This window comes from Mustela nigripes, chromosome 7 (assembly GCF_022355385.1).
Source record: "Mustela nigripes isolate SB6536 chromosome 7, MUSNIG.SB6536, whole genome shotgun sequence".
NCBI classification, from domain to species: domain Eukaryota; kingdom Metazoa; phylum Chordata; class Mammalia; order Carnivora; family Mustelidae; genus Mustela; species Mustela nigripes.
The window spans coordinates 6201403-6223762 of NC_081563.1; the positions used below are offsets into that span (position 1 = coordinate 6201403).

Here is a 22360-nt window from a genome sequence, read left to right on the forward strand (position 1 = left end):
CTTTAATTACATCTGTAAAAACATGAGCAGAATAAACCAGAGAGCAAAGCAGGAAATAGATTTGTCACGTTGTATGACGGGAAAAGTCCCTGTCCTTCTACAGAGTTTTCACTAATAAGACAAGTAGAAAAAATAACATTCCCAACTCTTCAATCTTTTTTTAAGCCTGTTTCCTAATCTATAGGATGAAGATGAATCTTCATAAGGTTGTTTTTAAAAATTAGAAATAATATGTAGGATGTCTGGGTGGCTCAGTCGTTAAGTATCTATCTTCAGCTCGGGTCATGATCCCAGCGTCCTGGGATCGAGCCCCACATGGGGCTCCCTATTCAGTGGGGAGCCTGCTTCTCCCTCTCCCACTCCCCCTACTTGTGTTCCCTCTCTCGCTGTGTCTCTCTCTGTCAATTAAATAAATAAAATCTTAAAAAAAAAAAGGAAATAATAAATGTAAATTGGATACTAGGCACTTAATACATTTCCTAAATGCAGGTGTGCCTAGGAGAATAAATGATATCTTTTGGTCATTCTACTCTTATAATATTTTGGAATTTAATGAGAGTTTTCCTCTAAAATGAGACTTCCTTTAAAGGTGTATTGCCCATACAGTTTTCCTTTATAATCAGCAACTGGCAGCTTTTTAAAAAATATAGTCAAACAAGAATGTGACTATCCTGTTTGTTGTTGTTATTGTTTTTAAAGATTATATCTATGTATTTGACAGAGAGATATCCCAAGTAGGCAGAGAGGCGGGCGGGGGGCGGGGGGGGGCAGAGTGGGGAAGCAGGCTCCCTTCCGAGCAGAGAGCTGGATGCGGTACCCAATCCCAGGACCCTGAGATCATGACCTGAGCCAAAGGCAGAGGCTTAACCCACTGAGCCACCCAGGGGCCCTGACTATTCTGTTTTTAAGTGTTCTGTAACAATTTTAACTCTGGCAGTCCTATTTTGTAACTAACGAAGTCTGACTACAAAAAGCCTAATTTTGATAAGTCTTTGAAATATTGAGAGTACATTTCTATTTAAAGCTATGCCAGAATTTAGGGTCCCTCTAGGGTAATAAATTATGATTTGTTACTCACCGTAAACTTCTATTGTTTTTAAAATCTTCCATGTGATCACAATATTCTTTTCAGGAAATAAGTTTTGATTTTGTAAGCTTAATTTAGAGCCAGGCTAATTTTCTTGAACTCTAAAATATGTTAAACAAAATGAAAAGGCAACCTGCTGAATGGGAGAGGATATTTACAAATCATACATCTGATAAAGGGTTAATAACCAAAATATATAAAGAACCTGCACAACTTAAAATTTTTAAAAACCTGATTTAAAAAAAAGGGCAGAGGACTGGAAGAAACGTTTTCCACAGAAGACTTCCTGATGGCCAACAGGCCCATGAAAAGATATCCAACATCACTCGTCATCAGGGGAACTGCAAATCAGAACCAAAGTGAGATACCACCTCACACCTGCCAGATTGGCTATGGCTATTTCCAAAAAGACCAAAAAAAAAAAAAAGAGAGAGAGAGAGATGTTGGTGAGCATATGGAGAAAAGGGAACCATTGTGCACTATTGGTGGGAATGTAAATTGGTGCAGCCACTGGAAAACAGTTTGGAGGCTCCAAAAAAATAAAAACTAGAAAGGCCATACAACCCAGCAGCCCTCCTTCTGGGTTTTTGTCAGAGAAAATGAAAACACCAGTGTAAAGACAAAGTTCATTGCAACGTTGTTTACAGTCGCCAAGACATGAAATGACCTAAGTGTTCACTGATGAATGAATGATAAAGAATCTATGGTACATAGAGACAATGGACAGTATTACTCCGTCATAAAGAAGAACTATCTGGCCATTTGCAACACGTGTGGACCTAGAGGGTATTAAGCAGCAAAATAAGTCAGAGAGAAAGACCATATGACTTCACTTAACATGTGGAATCTAAAAAACAAATGAACAAACAAACCAAACAGATACAGGAAACACTGTTAGTTACCAGACAAGGGAGGGCTTAGGGGTCGAGCGAAATAAGTAAAGGGGATTAAGATGTACAAACTTCCAGTTAGATGATAAAGATGTTACGGAAATGTGGTCCACAGCATTGGAAATGTAGTTAGTGGTATTGTAAAAACTTTAGTGACCGGTGATAGCTAGACTTACCGTGGGGATCATTTTGTAGTGTATAAAAAATACTGAATTGCTGTGAAATACACCTGAAACTAATAGGATATCATATGTCAGTTGTACCTCAATTTGAAAAAAAATGTTAGCCAGGGCTGGGCACATAGGAAACCTTCAGAGTCTGGAAATCCCTCCCTCGGCTCCATGATAGCCCCTACCCCTTGCCCCAGAGCTAGAGCACGAGAGAGGCCAACGTGTGTTGAATGAAGAATCATCCTTTCCAACCAGAGGCTGCATCCCAGAGCCTTGGACCACCCGTGGGTATCAAATCCTAGCTGCCCACATTCTGGTTGTGCATCTCGGGCAAGGGATTTATATTTCTGAGCCTCTGTTCCTTCTGTAAGATGCGGTCTGTGGGCGCCGACACGCTGGGAACCCTGCTCCGCACTCCCAGCGGATGGCAGCCGCTGCCCGTGCTGCTCGCCTCCCTGCCTCCGAGCTGCAGGGCCACTAGGGAAACCAAGGGGCAGGAGTTAGAGCCTGGATTACAAGCAGCCTACAGCAAGCTGCCTGACCGGAGCAAGACTGAATGTTCAGGAAGGTGTGCGTGTCCCCAGACTGTCCAGGAAAAATGGGAAGCCGGCACGGAGCAGGGCCTCTCCTGTGGGCAGGAGGCGAGATCCGCTAGGAATGTGTCCCAGGAAGGACCCCCCCACTTACTGTTACCTGGTATCCACAGGCTGGGCCACGGGCCAGGCCCTGTGAGAAGCCCACCAGGTGCAGAGCCACAAGGAGGAGGCCTCCTGCTGAAAGGTCCAGAAGGGACCGGAGAAAGGAGATGGCCTCACGGAAAACAACCAAGTTCCAAGACCAGCAGCCCCGCCCCCCACTTTCCATCCCCGTGCACAGCAGTGTCTTAAATGTGGCTCACCCTTAACCAGGGTGACAGTTTCTGCAGACAGCGGGCATGTTGAAGAAATTGTGAGCTCGTAATTACCAGTTGTATTGCTAACACTCCAGGGGGTTCCAAACCTTGATATCTTTGCTATTAACACTTAAATTAGTCATTTATAGAAATTGCGAGAGAGGGAGATAGATATATGTAGTTGTATAAATACATAAGTATTTATAATATACTTTTGTAAATCCATATATACATAATCCTATGCTTTTATTTCTTGGTTGTCATTTATTATTTGAACTTTTTACCCCACATAACAAAACGAAATTTGTTTCTTATAAAATCTGTCTAGATGAGTACTGGCAGAATCACCCAGAACTCCATGACATTCCCATATACTACGCATCCTCTTTGGCCAAGAAGTGCATGGCCGTGTACCAGACGTATGTAAATGCCATGAATGACAAAATCCGCAAACAGATCAACATCAATAATCCCTTTGTTTTCAAGCACATTAGTAACCTCAAGGTGAGTGCTGGGGAGGGACCCGGGGTCATAGGTGAGTCAGCAGCTCTCACAGCCGCCTGCCGTCAGTTCCGGGGCCCAGTCCTTCGTGCTGAGGTCTTGCTGTTTCTCTAGCCGGCCCTGTTTTTCTGCAGGAAGACAATAGTTTAGCAATTGGCATTCTTTCCTGCTTCAACAGTTTTTGCCCCTTGCTCAAAATCTGCATACATTCTCAGTATTTACTCTACTGATTAAGTTGGGTCTCTCTGCCATAGAAACAGGAAGTCCTGATGAGGAAAATATCTTACGTTATATATTAAGTTCTTCTATTCTTGCTCTAATTAATCATCTTTCCGATTCCCATTACCCATTCCATGTATGAAAATTTCTATGTTTACTTTTGTAGAGCATCTAATAAACAATAAAACCTTATTTTCTTTAGTTAAAAAAATAGTTTTAGGGACTCCGGGGTGGCTCAGATCGTTGGGCGTGTGCCTTCAGCTCAAGTCATGATCTCCAGGTCTTGGGATCGAGCCTCACATTGGCCTCTCAGTTCAGGGAAGAGTCTGCTTCTCCTTCTCGCTCTGCCTCTCCCCCTGCTCATGCGCTCTCTCTCTCTCTCTCTCTCTTTCTCTGTCTCAAGTGAGTAAATAAAATCTTTTTTAAAAAATAGTTTTAGAAAAATACTGTTTTATTAGAAATAATGCCCCAAATAATTGAGGTTATAAGTCATCTTCTAGTTTATAAATGGGCTCTATTCATAAAATACTGGGTTTTTTTTTTTTAAGTTAATTTTTAAGAATTAGAGCCAAGTTTTCCCTAGAAACAACGTTGAACCTTTTGGTTGGATTTCTAGGCCAGCTCAAAACACTCACGAAGCACACACAAGGCCATTGTGAGCGGGGAAAATTCTTTCCGGGTTCTATCTTGGGCAGATAGAAAGCCGTTTGACTCTTGGTTTTTTCCTGCCCGCATATCTAGCAATGAAAATGATCCTATTACTGCCCATTAATACCAGCAGGAGATTGAAAAGGTTCCTGTGAACTAACTGCCTTTTATCACTTTGTTCCCCTTTTATTCCTAGCCTAAATTGTTTAGGGTCTTAGAAACTGGACTTAAAATATTTACAAGTCTCATGGAGACCCTTTCAGTAGTGTGATTCATCTTTTTACCTGGCTTTTTGTTCTTTAAAAACGAGGAATGCCTTGCTAAACCCTGGTACTCAGCATGCCTCTACCTTTCCTTTTTCCCCTCCTAGAGCATGGATCATTTCGATGACATCGGTCCCAGCGTCGTCATGGCCTCCCCAGGCATGATGCAGAGCGGCTTATCCAGGGAGCTCTTCGAAAGCTGGTGCACGGATAAGAGGAACGGCGTCATTATAGCAGGGTACTGTGTGGAAGGGACACTTGCCAAGGTCAGCCATGGTCTTAGACCACTGTGTTACTCCTAATCAGAATTGCCAAGGTGGCACATTAAAGCCTGAGAAGCTCCCATCCGGTCTCAGTAAAAACTATGGGAAGGAACCGATCTGAGACAGATGCAAAAACATGGATGCCCTCATTCACTGAAGAAGAAGTTTGCCAGTGTGTGTCCTCTTGAAAAGTCACAGGAGGTGTCTGGGTCGATTGCCTGTCTTCCTGCTGATACACAGTCGATGCTAGCTCGGGGAAGTGCACGTGGTGGGAAATCCGTGCAGAGCTCCAGAAGCTGTTTCTGAACATCCCAGCCTCGCATCCTCTTAGCTCCTCTTTGTAGAACTTGCCTTAGTTTTTAAAATACTTTGTGATTCCCCAGTGTGACCGTTTTTTATTACTTTAGGGTATTCTCAAGTCACACAATGTTGGCCATGTATTTAAAATAGATTTCCAGAATAGAAACACATCTGTCTGAAAGGTGACTTTTTAGAGCAGGACAATAGCTGGGAATCCAAGTTTGCCTTTCTGTCCATAAGTTACAATTGCCACTTCCAGTACTCTAAGTACATTGAATTTTAGTTAACCTGCTTACTTTCCTGATTAAATACTTGCTTGACCAAGAAAATAATATTTGATATTTACTAAGTCGATGGTTAGAATGCTTTTCGTGCTAAAGGTCCCAAATTTAACGTAAGAGTTTGTAGCTGCATTAACAAATAGAAAATGTACTTTTCTTTTCTGATTGGGTAGTTTATTTGCTTTGTTTCTTTTATTTTTGTTTTGTTTTGTTTTTTAACAGCATATCATGTCTGAGCCAGAAGAAATCACTACCATGTCTGGACAGAAGTTACCACTGAAAATGTCTGTTGATTACATTTCTTTCTCTGCTCACACAGATTACCAGCAAACCAGTGAATTTATTCGTGCTTTGAAACCGCCTCATGTGGTTAGTCTATGACTTTGACTTATAACATTAAAGAGGAAGAAAACATACCCAAGAAACCACAGCTGGTTTTCAAATCAGACACTGCCTATCATTAAGGTGGCCCTTTTCACAGAGTGTTTCTGGGAGCACTTGGACCTGGCCTTTGCAGCTCCCTTCTGAGTTAGGCAAGCGGTGCACTCTGTCTCCATTTAGCCAAAGTCCCTCATCAGATCCCCTAATCCCAACTCTAGTGCTCTTTCTGTCATTTTCTGCAGCCTCTCTCATAACCTAAGAGCACAGGCTTTGCTTGTGACTGCTTGTTTTGAATCTCAGCTCCATCTCTTACCTGCTGGGTAACCTTGGGCAAGTTACTTAACCTCTCTGTGCCCTATTAGTAATTAGGGATAATAATACCTCATAAGGTAATTGTGAAGAAGGGATGAGAGACATAGATCTGAAGCATGTAATATGGTGCCTGGCAGGGAGTAAATGCTCAGTAAAATGGAAAGAAGAGAAAGATCATCTAATAGTAAAAATTAAAGATCCAAATAGATACAAAATCACATAGCTCCTGACTGATGTGATTTGTTTATATTTGTAAGCTTCATGTAATACAAAAGTAACAATTCTATTTTGGTGGGATTGGGGAGGGATAAGGGGAAAGCTTAAAAAAAAAAAAAAGTATTTTTAATCAACAGGACACTTTGGGAATTTGGGGCAGGGAAGAAAGGATGAAGTGCCCTTCCTAGATTTATTGAAAAGTAGTTTAGAGGAAACAGCCTTTTGCTAGTCTTTTTCTCCTTAAATTTTTTCATTGTGGTAGAATATATGTGACATGGAAGTTGCCATTTTTATCTGGACAGTTCCATGGTGTGAATCACATTCACAGTTTGTGCAACCGTCACCAACCCCTATTCCCAAACTTTTTCATCACCCCAAACAGAAACTCCCTACTCAGCAAAAATTCCCCATTTCCTCCTCCCCAGCCCCAGGTAATCTCCAGTTTACTTTCTGTCTCTCTGGATTTGCCTGGCGTAGACAGTGCATGTCAGTGAAATCCTACAGCACTGCACAGAATGCGTTCAAGGTTGGTCCGATAGTCGCACGAATCTGACTCCCTTCCTCTGTGTGGGTGAACAACATGCTGCTGTCCGTATAGATCACACGCAGGCACGCGGTGTACACACGCCCCGGTGAAGCCTGACCTGTGAGCCTCTGTGTGAGGCCCTGTCCTCACTCCTTCAGTTTATGAACCGAGGAGTGGGCTCGCCGGCTCGGAGGCTCGTTCAGCTTCCCGAGGTGGCTGGGCCATTCTGCGTCGCCCCCGCGTCCCAGGCAGGGCACAAGTGCTCCCATTCCTCCGCATCTTCGCCAACACTTGCCATTTGCCTTTTGTAATCACCGCTGCTCCTAGTGAGCGTGAAGCAGCATCTTGTGGTTTTGGTTCTCACTATCCTAATGACTCGTGGTATTGAGCGTCCTTTCCTGTGCTCGTGTGTTAAGTTGTGAGTGATTTCTGGCCTGGGAGTCCCTGCAGGCCTTTCCCAGTGACGCTCACTCAGTAAGCAAAGTCTTGGGTGGAGAAAGATTTCTCGCCTCCTCTTTAGCTTGGCGAACTGGTGGATTTCGTGACGTGTGGGCCCCTCCCAGGCCCCCTCCTGTGTGTGGGTCACGGATGCGCTTGCACGTGTTGACACCGGCGAGGAGGGACCGCACTGCCCTTTCTGTCAGCTCCACCGCCTCTTCCTCAGTCCCATTTCATTGCTCTCCAGGCTCGCTCTCTGCCGACAGTTTAAATTCCTGGATTGAACTCGATGCTTGCTTTCCTTCAGTAACCAGGTCAGCAACAGTATGATCTGCATGTTAGAGTAACAGTAGTATTAAGGGTAACGACAAGTAAAAGCTAGTGTTTATTACTTACATTTGCCAGGTACTGTACTCATGTTCTAAGTAATCTCTCCCCCTGACACGGGGCTCGAACTCACAACCCTGAGCTCAAGGGTTTACCGACTGAGTCAACATGGCACCCTGTACTCTGGTTTATGTGTATCAACTTGCTTACCCCTTACAACCAACAACTGTTTGTAGATGAGAAAATTGAGATGTTAAGTAACTTGCCCAAGTTGATGTAGCTCAGAAGTGCTTAAGGAGCCAGGATTTGTGTTTGAGTGCCAGACCTCAAGGTCGGGGCTCCTTACTTGGCCATACGCCTCTGCCCGGTAGTGATTGCCGGAGAGGCTTCTGTGAGCCCAGGCGAGAAATCATCGACCAGGAGTCTGTAGGTTAAGAATGATCTGTCTTGTCAAATACAGATTATAGAAGTGAATGGAAAGAGGCTGGTATCTAATACAGTTACTGTAAATACCCCTCAAAGACAGTTTCATTTGGTTCAGAAATATCTTATTTGGTATTACTATAATAAATGGAAGAAAATACCAGAAGTCTTTTTCTTCCCCATAAAAAGCTTCTTTTGAATGTCTTGTATTAAGAGACCTAAAGGAAACTGCATTAGTAAGAGGAGCAATGGTTTCGTGCAAGAATCCTGCGTCTGAAGCCGGTGGGGGTTACAGACGTCACGGGCACAGTCCTTTACAGTTGAGCATAGAAGTCTGGGGAAATTCAGCTTCCATAAAGTTGTGTATCTCACTAGTGGGAACACCTGAAGTAGAAGGGTCTTTACTCTCTTAAAATAGTTCCGCTTCAGGATTTTTAAAGCCAAACAGAATGAAAATAACTGTACAAGTTTGACTGACAGGAGGCCCCTCAAAGTTGTTAAGTTTAATAACGTCAAGTATATGTCTGTTTCACGTACTGAAGTCAGATGGGGGCCATCGTGAAGCCGCACTCAGGATGTTTCCCTATGGCCTCTTACATTCATTCTGTGTAGATTTTAGTCCATGGAGAACAAAACGAAATGGCCAGATTGAAAGCAGCCCTGATTCGAGAATATGAGGACAACGATGAAGTTCACATAGAGGTTCATAATCCTCGGAATACAGAAGCTGTGACCTTGAATTTCAGAGGAGAAAAACTAGCCAAGGTAAAAAGGTGGTTTATAATCTTACCCAGGTCTTTCTAAAAGGAAATGTATGCTTCTTAAAAATAATAGTCTTCTTTTCATCAAAGCAAGATAATGTCCTTAATGATGATTTCTGTCTACTTAGTATAGTGTAAGAATTTTATCCATATGCTTTTTTAGGTCTTCTGGTCCTACTAAGTCATTTCTTCACACAGAAAGTTTTCAAGTACATTAGATCTTAGGGCAGTTGAATTTGATAGCTTTGTTTTCTAGCTTTTGTTTTTGTTTATTTTTTAAGGTTTTATTGACTTCTTGAGAGTGCAGAGGGAGAGTGAGGGAGAAGCAGCCTCTCTGCTGAGCAGAGAACAATGTGGGACTCGATCCCAGGACCCTGAGATCATGACCTGAACCAAAGGCAGATGCTTAACCAGCGAGTTACCCAGGTGCCCCTGCATTTGTTAGCTTCATAATCCTCATCTCTACTTCCTTTTCTTCCCTGGTCTGAGAATAAACAAATATTTATTACTGTTTTCTTACTATATCTAATAGTGTTCTGTCCACTGCTGTTTCTCCAGAAGAATCTAAAGATGGCTCATGTGTTTAAACATAAATGTGGAATGATGGAACATATTAAAAAAAACTAAAAAAATTTGTCCATTTTTGATGCAATATACAGTGTTTTGAGGATTTAAAAATAAAATAGTTAAAAACCTTACCTGAGGGTGCCTGGGTGGCTCACAGTTGGTTAAGCCACTGCCTTCGGCTCAGGTCATGATCCTGGAGTGCCAGGATCGAGTTCTGCATCAGGCTCCCTGCTTGGCAGGGAGTCTGCTTCTCCCTCTGACCCTCCCCCTCATGCTCTCTCTTTCTCACTCTCCCTCTCTTTTTAAAATCTTTGAAAAAAAAAATCTTACCTGAGATTTTAGAGGGACGCTGTAAGGTATCTGTATTTGTATTTGTCCTTCCTGTTAAGACTTTTTTTCAAGAAACGTCTAAGGAAAACTTTTTCACGATTTATCTGAAGTTTTAAATATCAGACATGTATTAATGAGCAACTTTACAGCAATTCTTGTATAGTGAGCCAGATGTGAGAAGGCTAAATGACGAATATCTTTCCTTGCAGTGAGTTCACGAGGAAAAAAAGTCAGCAAAAGCTAAGATGTGAGGCTTTTGTTGCTAAAGGACAGATGATTGGGTTTCCTCCTCAGTTAACTCCTGTTCACAAAACTTTCTCGCAGCCAGTTTAATGGAAGCGACCCTGTACCTATAGAAAAATGTATTTAGTGAGGAATCTAAGAATTGAATTTCCCCAACCCTGCTGGTTGAGATTTGGGGAGGGGCGACTATTTTATAGTCTTACAAATATAGGAGAGGCGGAGTTGAACAAAATTAAGCTGATATCTTTAGAGCAGGACTTTCAGAGTTTTTTTTTTTTTTTTTTAAGATTTTATTTATTTATTTGACAGAGTGTGTGTACAAGCAGGGGGAGCAGCAGGCAGAGGGAGAAGCAGGCTCCCCACGGAGCCGGGTGCCTGATACAGGGCTCCATCTCAATACCCTGGAATCATAAGCTGAGCTGAAGGCAGATACTTAACTGACTGAGCCACCCAGCTGCATTTTTTTAACTAGAGGGGCACCTGGGAGGCACAGTTGGTTAAGTGTCCAACTTTTCAAATGCCTAATGGTCATTATTATGATTATCTGAATAATTGCATTTTCCAAAACTCTATTTCCTCCTCTTTTTTTTTTTAAATAGGTCATGGGCTTTTTAGCAGACAAAAAACCAGAACAAGGCCAGCGGGTCTCGGGAATACTTGTTAAAAGAAACTTTAATTATCATATACTTTCTCCGTGTGACCTCTCCAGTAAGTATACTATTAAATGTCAAATATAAACTGATTTTCACATTGAAAGAAAAGCTATGAAAACTTCTCTTCCTAATGGCCAAATCTTAAGTAACAGCCAAGATATAGAATTGAGTTAATAATCCACTTCTTGGTGAACTTTTTTCTTAACTGGGAGCATACGTTCACCTCCAAGGTTAACCGCTCCTACTGACCCTTGACAAGCCTGTTTTCCACCTTTCACAATGGAGTCGTTGTACTTTTATTTTCTGAAGTAACTGTGGACTCCCCACATGTCCATTTTGATTCTTAAGACCTAGACTTCCACATCGCTCGCTGGGCCTCTATGTTGTGTGCCTGTGTAAATGCTGGGGGCCATTACTTTTGCAGTACATATGGCATTAGGTTAAATAACTGTGCTCCGTTTTATGCATACAGTGCTAATAAAGTGTGAGTGCTTTATGAAAGGATAAGAAAAAAGAAAGAAGAAAAATTTAAAACTAAACAGAAAAATTGAAAGAAAGGAGAGAATGTGATCAGTCGGGTGAATAGAACAAAGCCATGCACTAGATTTAGGGTGTATTTCGGTCTGTTAGAAGAAACTACATCCCAAAATTTTAAAGAAAGAAAAACACACATATAAAAACTAAGGTTAAAGACAATGAAATGATAGAATCTGACTGTAAAAATGAAAATTAGAAAAGATTTTTAAAAAGGAATTGATAAGAAGTATCAATTGATAAGAAAAATTCAGAAAAAAATAGAGAAAGAAAATAATAAAGAAAAAATTCAACTTTGGAAGACTAAAGAATCATGAGGGAAACCCATGAATTCTCTGTGCTGTATTCCCCTCCCTCTGGAGTTCTGTGGTTCTCATTGATCGGTGAACATGGTCTTGGCTGGGTGCTCTCCCTGATCTTCTGGGGGAGGGGCCTGTTGCCGTGATTCTCCAGTGCCTCTGCCCAAGGCAGAATTGCCCCGCCCTTGCCAGGGGCCAGGCTAAGCAATCTGCTCAAGTTTCCTCTCCCGAGCTTTTGTTCCCTAAATGCTTTTACCTTTCTGTACAGCTTTGGAGGCGGGGAATGGGCAGCCTCCCAATCTCTGTCCCAGAGCCCCAGAGCTGAGAGCTCGGGGCCCTACTCCTCACTGCGCCCTCAGAGAAAAGCAGTCAGTCCCTCCCGTCTCTCTGGTCTCCGGCCGCGCTCCGAGCTCACCCGGCCTGTGACCAAGCGTTTCTGTCTCTGGCGCTCGGCCCCCTTTGGAGTCTCCAAACCCAGCAGATTCCTGCCGTGTTCCCATGCTATGCTGCTCCTCCTGGAGGAGGAGGTGGGTCTCTCCGGATCTGCCGCTTGTGGGGTCCCCGCTTGAAGAGTAGTGGCCCGAGTGTGCCTCGGATGGTGGTTTATGGCAACCCCGAGCTGAGAGCCCCCCTCGGCTCCACCTCTACAGCCAGCGTCCCTGCTCCAACACCTGGGGGCTCTGCCACCCTCAGACGACCCTGGTCTTTCTGTCACCCTAAGGGTCCTGAGACTACACTGTCCCAGCAAGGGTTCCACTCCCTGCCTAGCCTCTAGAGCAACATCCCTCCGTGGAGCAGACTTCTAAAAGTTCCGATTTTGTGCTCTGCTCCTCTCTCGCTTGCTGGCAGCCAGCTGACGGAGGCTCTCCCCGCCGGCCCCACGGTCTGTCTTCCCGTATATCTCCTCGGATTCACCTCTCTGCACCTCCCACCTTCCAGAAAGTGGTCGCCTTTCTGTTCCTAGAATTGCTGCTGTTCTTTTCTTCCGTCTCCTATGGAGGTCGTAGGTGTTCAGAATGGTTTGATAACTACCTTGCTGAAATTCTGGGCCCAGATGAAATTTAGACCTCCTGCTCCTCCACCATTGGACCAGGCCTGTGGAAGGACAAGGAACAGCAGCATTTAGGTAGTCCTCTGTGAGCTGGGCCAGCCGTCAGCTTTGGCACATGCCGCGATGGGGTATACCTTGTTCCCCTCTCTAGCAGTGAGAGCAGGCCTCCTCCGAGCCATGGGTGCTGGAGGGTGCCGGCTGCTGGAGGACCGGAGATGCGTTACAAAGCCCAGCTCCAGCCCCTGGAAAGCTGCCTCATGAGAGAAGCATTCTTGTCCAGAGCTGGGCACCGTGCTGATGAGTGACACAGAGAGGTGCCTAAGTATACGAGGAGAGAACCGGCCTAGAAGAGTCGGGAAAGGTTTTGCAGACCAGGCAACACTTGCACCTCACAGTGAAGGATTGTCGGAAGTGGCCAAGCCCAGAAGACAGCAGAGGACAGCTGGCGCGCTGGCCGGGAGACCCTCAGGGACCTGATGTTTCCAAGGCAGTTGAGACTGCTGTCGTACTGCTGAAGCATAAGCCAACTAGTCAGGGAGCAGGGGGGCCATGGGAGTTCAGGGGGGAAATGTAGGGCGGGAACAAATTAAGGAGCACCTCACGCGCTTCCTGAGAAACATGTTCGGATTTACCTTGCTTTAACTCCCCTCCGTCCCTATACATGCAAGTTGTACGTTGCAGATTATATTTTGTGCAACTCGTAGTGTTACTTAAAGTTTATTTATTCTGATTTCCTCTTCAGATTATACTGACTTGGCCATGAGCACTGTGAAACAGACCCAAGCCATTCCCTATACCGGCCCTTTTAATTTGCTCTGTTACCAGCTACAGAAATTGACAGGTGTGTATACTTGTTAAAATGCACCAAATTGTTTTCTGCTTTTGAGTAAGATAGGTATATATTTGGGAAAGGATGTTATTTAATTTGGGTAATGATCCAAGAATTTGTACAAATTTTATTCGCACTTTGCTTGGACATATTATCAGCTTTAGGTGAATTTTTGAAAATGTACTCATAAATTTGTTAAATTATGTTATACTTTTTAATCCTTGATTCACTGAAAATTCTAAGAACATCCATAATCTTTGCCCCGTGTGTTTAAAATCTGCTGTTGTAAACTATTGCTAAATTTCATCTATTTCTTATTCAGAAAATAAGTTTCCTGGTTCCATCAAGTACCAGTCTACACAGCAGGTTCTACAAGAACACATGACCACTGGCCAAAGGCCAATAGAACAGTAAACCTGTTCTGTTTTCATACTACACTATTCTGAGTTAGAGACTTCTGTGCGTGAACATTATGAGGGGCAGTGACTAAGTCAAAGGGTGTGGGTTCCCTCTAATAAGCAGGAACTCTGAGTAACAAGTTACATTTTCTATTAATATGCTCTTCATAATTCAGGTAGCAAAATACCACCATAAAATAAACCAGTAGAAAGAAAAATTTTTTTTTTTAACTTCACATCCTCCTGTTAGAATTTATAGGTCTTAGCACAGAAAGTTAATAAAATATGTCTGAATTAACCCTTAATTAAAAGGTTCCTGGGAGGACCAGAAAAGTCTCCTCATAGCAGAATATTCCTGTAGAGTGATGAAGGCAGAAGTGACTAGTTGGTAGTAGCTGACTAGTCTCATATTAAATTTAAGGTGCTAGTGGGTAAATCTCTTATATAAATGCAAATGTTTGACAGTCACCAAAGTTAGTGACTGATAAAATGTTAAAGGTCCGAGGTAATCCTGCTTTGTTATTTTTTTAATACATGTTGAGATCTTTCAGTTGCTACAAACATTCACATAAAGCTTAGTTATTTGAAATCTGGCTACATAAATGAGTAAATTAACTTTCTTATTGTATATCAAATTTATTTCAACTGTCTATAAACGGAATAATGATGCCTCTGGAAGATTATCAGAAAATTATATACATCTTGATGTTACATCTTTTTCTCAGGTGACGTGGAAGAATTAGAAATTCAAGAAAAGCCTGCTCTGAAAGTGTTCAAGAATATTACTGTCATACAGGAGCCAGGAATGGTGGTGTTAGAAGTAAGATAAGATTATTTACCTTAGGGGCACCTGGTTGGCTCAGTGGGTTGAGCCTCTGCCTTCGGCTCGGGTCATGATCTCAGGATCCTGGGATCGAGCCCCAAGTCAGGCTCTCTGCTCGGTGGGGAGCCTGCTTCCCCCTCTCTCTCTGCTTGCCTCTCTGCCTACTTGTGATCTCTCTCTCTCTCTGTCAAATAAGTAAATAAAAAATTAAAAAAAAAAAAAAGATTATTTACCTTAACTAGGAGGGGGAAAAAATTTCTAGACTTCACATATAATTGTAGAGAAAATTTGTTTCTTCTCAATCAGAAAAATATATAATGTATGTGTACATATTTTTCTTGCCCAAATCAGTTTAAAATATGACACAGTTGGGCATTTTCTATGAGTTCCAATAACATAGAAACTAATATCAGGGGCACCTTGGGTGGCTCAGCTCGTTGAGCATCCAACTCTATAGCTCGGCTCGGGTTTTGATCTCAGGGTCATGAGTTCAAGCCCCACGTTGGGCTGCACACTGGGTGTGGAACCTGGTTGAAAAGAAAAAAAAGGAAACTAATATTAAATTAAGGCTTAATATTTTGTATATGTAGTGAATATAGGTCTCATGTGAGAAGTTTCAACTAATTCTGAGATCACCCAGGATATCTTCAGTTATATCAAAAGAGCCCACGTTCCAAGATAAAAATCAAATTCTATTACATTGAAACAAATAGACTGGTCATGCAGCACTCTTTAGAGAGTGGAATTTTAAAAATCTAAATAAGCAAAAGTAAGGTGACCCAAATACACAAAGGCTAGAAACCGTTGAGTATGGTTTCTACTATTAGAATTTTAAATTCCTACTGGTAGAATTTGGAACCCAGACACCAGATTAATTTGATGGTTGAATTTGATAACTTGGCACCTGTTAAGTTTGGAGAAGGACTTTCAGAGTGAATCCTGGGACTAAATGAGCCAGGGAGATACCTCCTCTGTTTCTCCGCCTTGGGGTAGAATCTGATGTAACTTCCCCATCCAGATGGTTCACTGTTCTGTTCGTACACATTTTTTTTTTTTTTAAGATTTTAACCATTTCTTTTAGAAGGAGAGAGAAAGCACACATGTGCAAGCTGGGAGAGGGACAAAGGGAAAAATTCTTAAAGCAGACTCCCTCCTGTGTGCAGAGCCCACGTGCAGGGCTCGATCTCACGACCCCAAGACCACGACCTGAACTGAAATCAAGAGTCGGAACCTCAGCTGACTGAGTCCCCAGGTCCCTTACACATTAAGGAAGGCGTTTGTTCCTGAAGTAATTCACCTGGTCCCACCCGAGGAAAATGGTCATGGAGCCCTGGGTGTATGGAGGAGCAAAGGGTCCTAAGCTTCGTGTGGGAATCCAGAGGAAGTGTTTAGAACTACTGCTGTGTGCTTATGAGGCCCAGTGCTCAGGGATCTGCTCTTGAGTCCCAGCACCGGAGTTACTGCTGGCTTAGCTCATGCGTGACCTCTAAAAAAGGAAAGTGTTCTGAGGGTCAGGTGAGGGGATGCCCACAAAGCCCTTGCCGCAAAGGCTGTGCTCATGCTGTGCTCAGCAGATCGCAGAAAAGCCCAGCGTTGTTAATTTCAGGTTAGTTTCATAGAGAAAATGCACAAAAGGGAAGTCACATGTGTACAGTCCGTGGATGAGCAGGGAGCACTCACGGCTTTTGTGGTCAGCCCTATTCACGCCTTCCTAATTCTGCTTTTTGCTTTGCAGTGGCTGGCAAACCCTTCCAATGATATGTATGCAGATACAGTAACAACCGTGATACTGGAAGTCCAGTCCAACCCGAAAATAAGGAAAGGTACGGAATGGTTGCATTTTGATCAGTTGATTCTTTCATGTCTCCCATGGTCTGCGAAGACAGAATCCTAGAACTTGAAATCTGCTTGTTCTCGTCCTGTAGCCTTCAAGATACAATATGTGCATAACACTGCATGTCACTTACATTTTATTTCTTGTCGTGGGTCTTTTATTTGTGCTGTTGCCCAAAATCTGGTTGCCCTGAACACTAGGATAAAATTCCTTAGTCATGGTCCTCTCAAAACCACTTTAATCAGAAATTCCAAACTACTGCTGAACCGAGCTAGCATGTCTAGTAAGAGAATGTGCGGTCCTCTGGGGGTTTGGTGAAACCTATGGAACAGAATGGAATCTCCCTTTAGGGCAGTTTCGCAGTCACTTTATGTTTCCTTTTCTAAGTCATCATTTTCAGTCACAGTAGACACTAGTGAAGACAGGTGTGTGATTCTTTGCAGCTGTGCTATTTTATGCATAATTCAGGGTAAGGCTTCAGTGGCACGGACAGACGGTAACCCCTGAAGAGTCTGCGGAAGCCCCGCAGCCTTTACCCTCCTCCTCGTACCAGGTCTTGTCCCCCAGAGAATGGTTTTCTGTCGTGAAATTGCAAAAAATAAACAAATAGGTAGTGTTTGATTGCAGGAGGAGAAAATGTTTCACTGGATCCATGATCCATCGTCTTGTGACTGCATCTACGTAATGAGATGAATAAATACGTAGACAAATCTAAATTATTCATCTGAGGTGCTGGTAAGCGTTTGAATTTGTTTTGAGGAATAGTAAAACTGTGAAAACGTTCCTGTGGACACCGCTGATGAGTTGTGTTCGTTGAATTGGCTCATGGGGAACGGACACCCCTGTGTGCGTGTTGCGTGGCGGAGGGAGCGGTGTGTCTCCACGAGTCTCACTCAGGGTCACAGTCTGTGCCCCTGAACACAAAAGTACACACGTGACAGAACAGCGGCTGTCAGGTTTTTCATATTTTACTATTTTATATTTTTCTTAGGTGATAAAAATAGAACAGGCAGAGCGCCAGGTGGGGGCGTGTGTGGGAGGGCGGGCTTTCCTTGTGCGGCTGTCCCAGCCCGTGAGTGGTGGCGCCGTGAGGGACGGAGCGGAGGGCAGAGAACACGAAAAGGTTCAAACCCAGAGCTCTGCGGGGTGCGCCCTTCCGGATGGACGCCGCTTCCCTGAGAGCACGGCCTTCCCTCCGGCCCAGATGCGGTCCGCTCAGCCCGATCGCTCGGACCTGAATCGCTTTAACCTCCCGGGCTCCTTTCTGTTCGTTGCGTTTTGATAACCCTTTTGTAAGAGGAAGTCTGTCTTGTGGTATAACACCTGATGTCAGTATTCTTGTCAGATATGTGGCTACTCTTCTGAAAAATGAGACATCTGTGCAAAAATGGTGTGTTTCTAGGCCGGTTAGGATGCTGGGGAGTCTTTGGGCCGAGTCACGTATTAGCCACCCTGAACCCGTGCCACACCGTGAGGGGGGCCAGGGACCACAGGGCGTGTTGGGCTTGGGACCGTCCGCTGTGTTGTCCTGATGCCGCCTGCAGCCGTGACGAAGCCGCCGCTTAGCGACTGTGCTGGAAAGCGAAAACAGACGTCAGCAGACGTGTCTGTCCGGGCGGAGCACATGAGTGCGGAGCTGCTGTGAAGCGGCCTGGCTGCCTCTTCGTACTCGGGTGCGAGGGGAGGGCGCCCTCACCCTGCTCTGTGCCGGCTGACGATGGCTACTCTATCCTTAGTGATCATTTTTAAAAACAGAGTAACGGTGCAGACATGGCTTCCTAAGGTTGGCCTCTGGGCACTTCCCAGGGATTCCGTGCACGCAGGTTGGAGAAGGGTTGGTCCCCGAGCTAACTGTGCTGAGTCAGCAGGCCGCCCTGGCTTCCCTAGTTCTTCCCCGCTTTGTCCTGTATTCAGCAAAGGAGAGTCTGTTCTTCTGGAGTAACCAGGTGCTTGCAGAGCTAACATTCATTTGACAAATAGTTATCAAGCACCTTCTGTTGGGCAGGGGTATTTCTAGGTGCTTAGGGCACAGCAGAGGACACAGCAGGTGGCTGCCCCCAGGGAGCTGGTGCTCCAGTGAGCGCTGGGGCAGCTTCGTAGGGCTTGGAGCGGGGGCAGAAGCGGGGGTTTATGGACCACTTTGAGGACTTTGGCCTTGTAGTCTGAGTGAAGTGGGTTGCGTTGTAAGGTTTTTAAAGGATTAGGCTGGCGCTCGTAAGGAGGCAGGCGTTTCATCCCGGGGCGCTCGTGGCGGGGCGGGCGAGGGGCTGGCCAAGAGTATTTGGGTTCTGGAGCTAGGTGGAAGGTCGAGCCCGCAGTCTTTCCTGCTGGGTCAGATACAGAGGGCGAGAGAGAGCAGACGAGATGAATTTGAAAGAGGGGAGACAGTGACCCGAGGAGTGTTCACGCTACGTGAGCCTGGAAAGCTGTCACCCGCAGGACGACGTGACAGGGTTTTTAATAAGCAGAACTTGCTCCTACAGAAGATGAAAAACAGCACGAGGCTGACACACTCCCTTTCCGCTTGCCGCATGTGAGGGAGTGGAGCACGGTCATCACATACACTTGTTGTGTAACGAACTTTCTCCCATCCAGACTCGGTCTTTGAACTCCTAGAACAGAGTCGGCAACCCGCGCCCACAAGCCAAGTCCAGCCCTCCCCGCCTTGTAAAGTCCTATGGGAAGACGGCGATGTGGGTGTCCCGCCTGGCGATGTGGGTGTCCCGCCTGCCGCTGCTGTCCCGGCGAGCGGAGCCGAGCCGGCTGCTTACAGCAGAGACCGCGGGGCTCACCAGCCTCAGATGCGATCGGGCGGCGTTCGGAGCTCGGCTGGGTCCCTTCGAGAGACGCGCTCTGCGACTGGGCCGAGTCTGCTTTGCGAGCATCCTTTCCCCTTTCCTTTCTCATCCTGCCGAGACTTGGGTCCAGACTCTGGAAACACAAGTTGTGTTTGTCCCTGTGTGTGTGTTTAGCCCCAGTTTCAATTTCCGTATCCCCTTGTTCTCGTCAGGGACACACAGCCAAGCTGAAGCAGTTTCAAAATGTGTTCTTTTGTGTTCTTTGGTTGCATTACGTCCTTCTGTTTGGCCCTGCGCCTGTTTTCAGCACGTCCGGGTGCTGACCCGCACCCCCGCTGGGCAGGCGCGCATAGCAACTGTCTGATTTCCCGCAGTCCGCTTCCGATCGTGCGGATCTCAGGAGTGTGTCGCAAAGATCAGTGGTAAATAAGCAGACAGGCAGGCCTGAGCACTGTGTTTGGAAAGTTCCTTCCAGTAGTTTCATAACTTTTATGTTTTTAGTGAATTATATGAGATTTTACATGTCAGTTAAATGCTTGTTTAATACTTAATAGAATGATTACAATTAAAACATGAAGTTGTATTATGTAGCTTTCTTGGCTGGCATCTGGTTCATTGTATATTCAGTTAAAACTCAGACTATTTCAACAGAAGGAAAAAAACTTTCTGCCGCAACACTGTGGGTTGTGATGGATGGTTAACTGCGCGTGTGATCATTTTGCTGTATATACAGATATCAGATCATTATGTTGTATACCTGAAATTGATATGTCCTATGCCACTAAGATCTGCATTTTTAAAAAAGAAGGAAAAACATTATGAATTAAAAGCAATCAGAGTACCTGTAGTCAACAGAATAATCGAGGAGAAATGACAGCCTGGCTCTTTCCCACAGGGTAGGTTCCCTGCGATCAACCTGAAACATTCAACATCACTCCACAAAGAAACGTCGTGTTCTTTAGCTATAAGCCCCCAGTCAAGACAGCGACCAATCTGCTTACTTTTTTTTCCCTCCCACTTTCTCTATGACTTTCTCTCTTCTGGACCTTCCATAAAAATGGAATCATAATACGTGGGGTTTTATGACTGGCATCTTTCACTTTGCGTAACGCTTCCAAGTTTCATCCATGTTGTAGCATGACTCAGGTCTTCATTCCTTTTCGTGGCAACGTAATTTTCCATTGTGTAGACGTACCACGGTTTGTTTCTCCTTTCCTTAGTTGATAGACACGCGGCTTGTTTCTCCCATGTGGCTGTCATGGATAACGTTGCTCTCAGCATTCGTGTACGTGTTTTTGTGTTAACGTGTTTTCAGTTCTTTTAGTCTGCCCGTGGGAGTAGAGATGCTAGGTCACATGCTGACAGAGTGTTCGCTTTAAGAGGACCTGCCAGACAGTTCTGCACAGTTTTGCTGCTGGTGATGGGCGGGGAGGCACTTCCTGATGTCCCGGGGGCACACTTGAAACTCCACTTCCCCTTCCTGAACTCTCAGCTTCCTGTGTTTTGGGGTGGGAAGCTAAGTAATCTAACTGGGGCATGGTGTTAAACAGTACTCTTATTAAAATCACTAGAGGTGCGTTACATAGAGGAGAATGCAAAAGTTAAACCGTGTTGTAGGTAAGACAGAAGCTCTGGAAAGCCCAGACATGGCCCTGGGAATTCTGAATTACAAGTTCTCTTCCGCTCAAAAATGAGATAGAGAAGTTTTGAGGAACATTGCAAATAAAGTGTAAAATGTAACATTACAAAAATAAATGTCATCTTGTGGTTCTGTATTTAACAAGAACAAAAGACGAAGCGAAGAAAACAGCGGTTTGCCTCAGTCGGAAGGTGGCGTGTTTGTCCCTGCAAGGATCCCACGGTGGCCGCTTTCCCTTCTCCACAGCAGTCTGTGTTCTGATCATCCACTCAGGAACGAATCTCAGTAAGAATTTGGAAATTGAACTCTGTGGCTTTCTTTCCCCCAGGTGTGGTGCAGAAGGTTTCCAAAAAATTAGAAATGCACGTTTACAGCAAGAGGCTGGAGATCATGCTGCAGTAAGTGCTGTCCCCATGACTGCCCCCCAGGGGTGGCGAGGGTGGGGGTAGAGGGAGGCCGGGACTGGGTTCTGGCTCACCGATGGCGGTGAAGCTTGGGCAGGTCACTTAGCTGCTCTGGGGGTCTGTGTCTGTGTCCGTAAAGTGGTTTGAGCCGCATCCTTCCAGCAAACACTTTAGTTAGTCCCAAGTACCTGTGACCTTGCTTAGCCATTTCTGGCATAGTCTACCACGATTCACCCATCTTTACTGAGGACAAGTACTGAACTCTTTGCCTGGTGTTACTGTGCCCTTAAGAATTACTACATATATATTTTCCTCAAGTGTCAGTTCTGCATGAAGAGTGGTTTTCTTCTGGACTCGTCTCAGATAATAAGTCTGCAAACTATGAATTACCTTTAAACTCAGTATTTTTCTAAATACCAGATATGTAGTACTCTTTAAGACTGATTTTGGGGGGCTCCTGGCTGGCTCAATCAGGGCATGAGTTCAAACCCCACAATGGGTATGGAGCCTCCTTAAAATAAAAAAACTTTCAAATACTGACTTGGGGTTTTTTACCCAGGTAAAATAATGATTTGCATCATAGGGGATAACCACCATTTAAGCTATGTATTATGCCAAGAAAAGGAAAATTAAAAGATTTGAATTTAATTTTATAATTTCCACATCTAGCACAGTTCCTTGAACATAGTATCTCTCATTCTTATTGAATAAGTGACTGCTTCTACTTTTTTCCACTTTCACTAACTGCCTCTATTTTTTAAATTGAGAATTACCTGACTAGACATCTTAACAAAAGAAGGTGCTCTGTATGTTTGGAGGTTTGGCGTTAACATTTCTGTTCTTTCTGCCAGATTCCTCACCGACAATCTTTTAAGGCAGCCAGTTAGCAGCTTTTAAAAAATGGACAGGCTTTCAGGGGTGACCTTGCTAGAAGAAGCTACCACACGGCTTCAGAAAAATGTTCTTGCTGCTGCCATTTTGATTTTGAAAAGCATCTCCGTCGTACAGACCGGAAAGCAGCTCCCAGGGCTTGCTTGCCCGGACCCACCGCCCCGGCCCA

At 44.5% G+C, this 22360-nt stretch overlaps 1 protein-coding gene across 1 annotated transcript in view; it reads left to right on the forward strand.

Moving 5' to 3' along the window:
* Positions 1–22360, forward strand: part of CPSF3 (cleavage and polyadenylation specific factor 3) — a 45224-nt gene that overhangs the window by 18908 nt on the left and 3956 nt on the right. Inside the window, exons 8-16 of the mRNA XM_059405126.1 lie at positions 3368–3543; positions 4778–4936; positions 5737–5883; positions 8750–8902; positions 10638–10746; positions 13318–13416; positions 14528–14622; positions 16361–16448; positions 21225–21294. Coding sequence (XP_059261109.1) covers positions 3368–3543; positions 4778–4936; positions 5737–5883; positions 8750–8902; positions 10638–10746; positions 13318–13416; positions 14528–14622; positions 16361–16448; positions 21225–21294 — 1096 coding nt within the window. The remainder of the gene's footprint in view (positions 1–3367; positions 3544–4777; positions 4937–5736; positions 5884–8749; positions 8903–10637; positions 10747–13317; positions 13417–14527; positions 14623–16360; positions 16449–21224; positions 21295–22360) is intronic.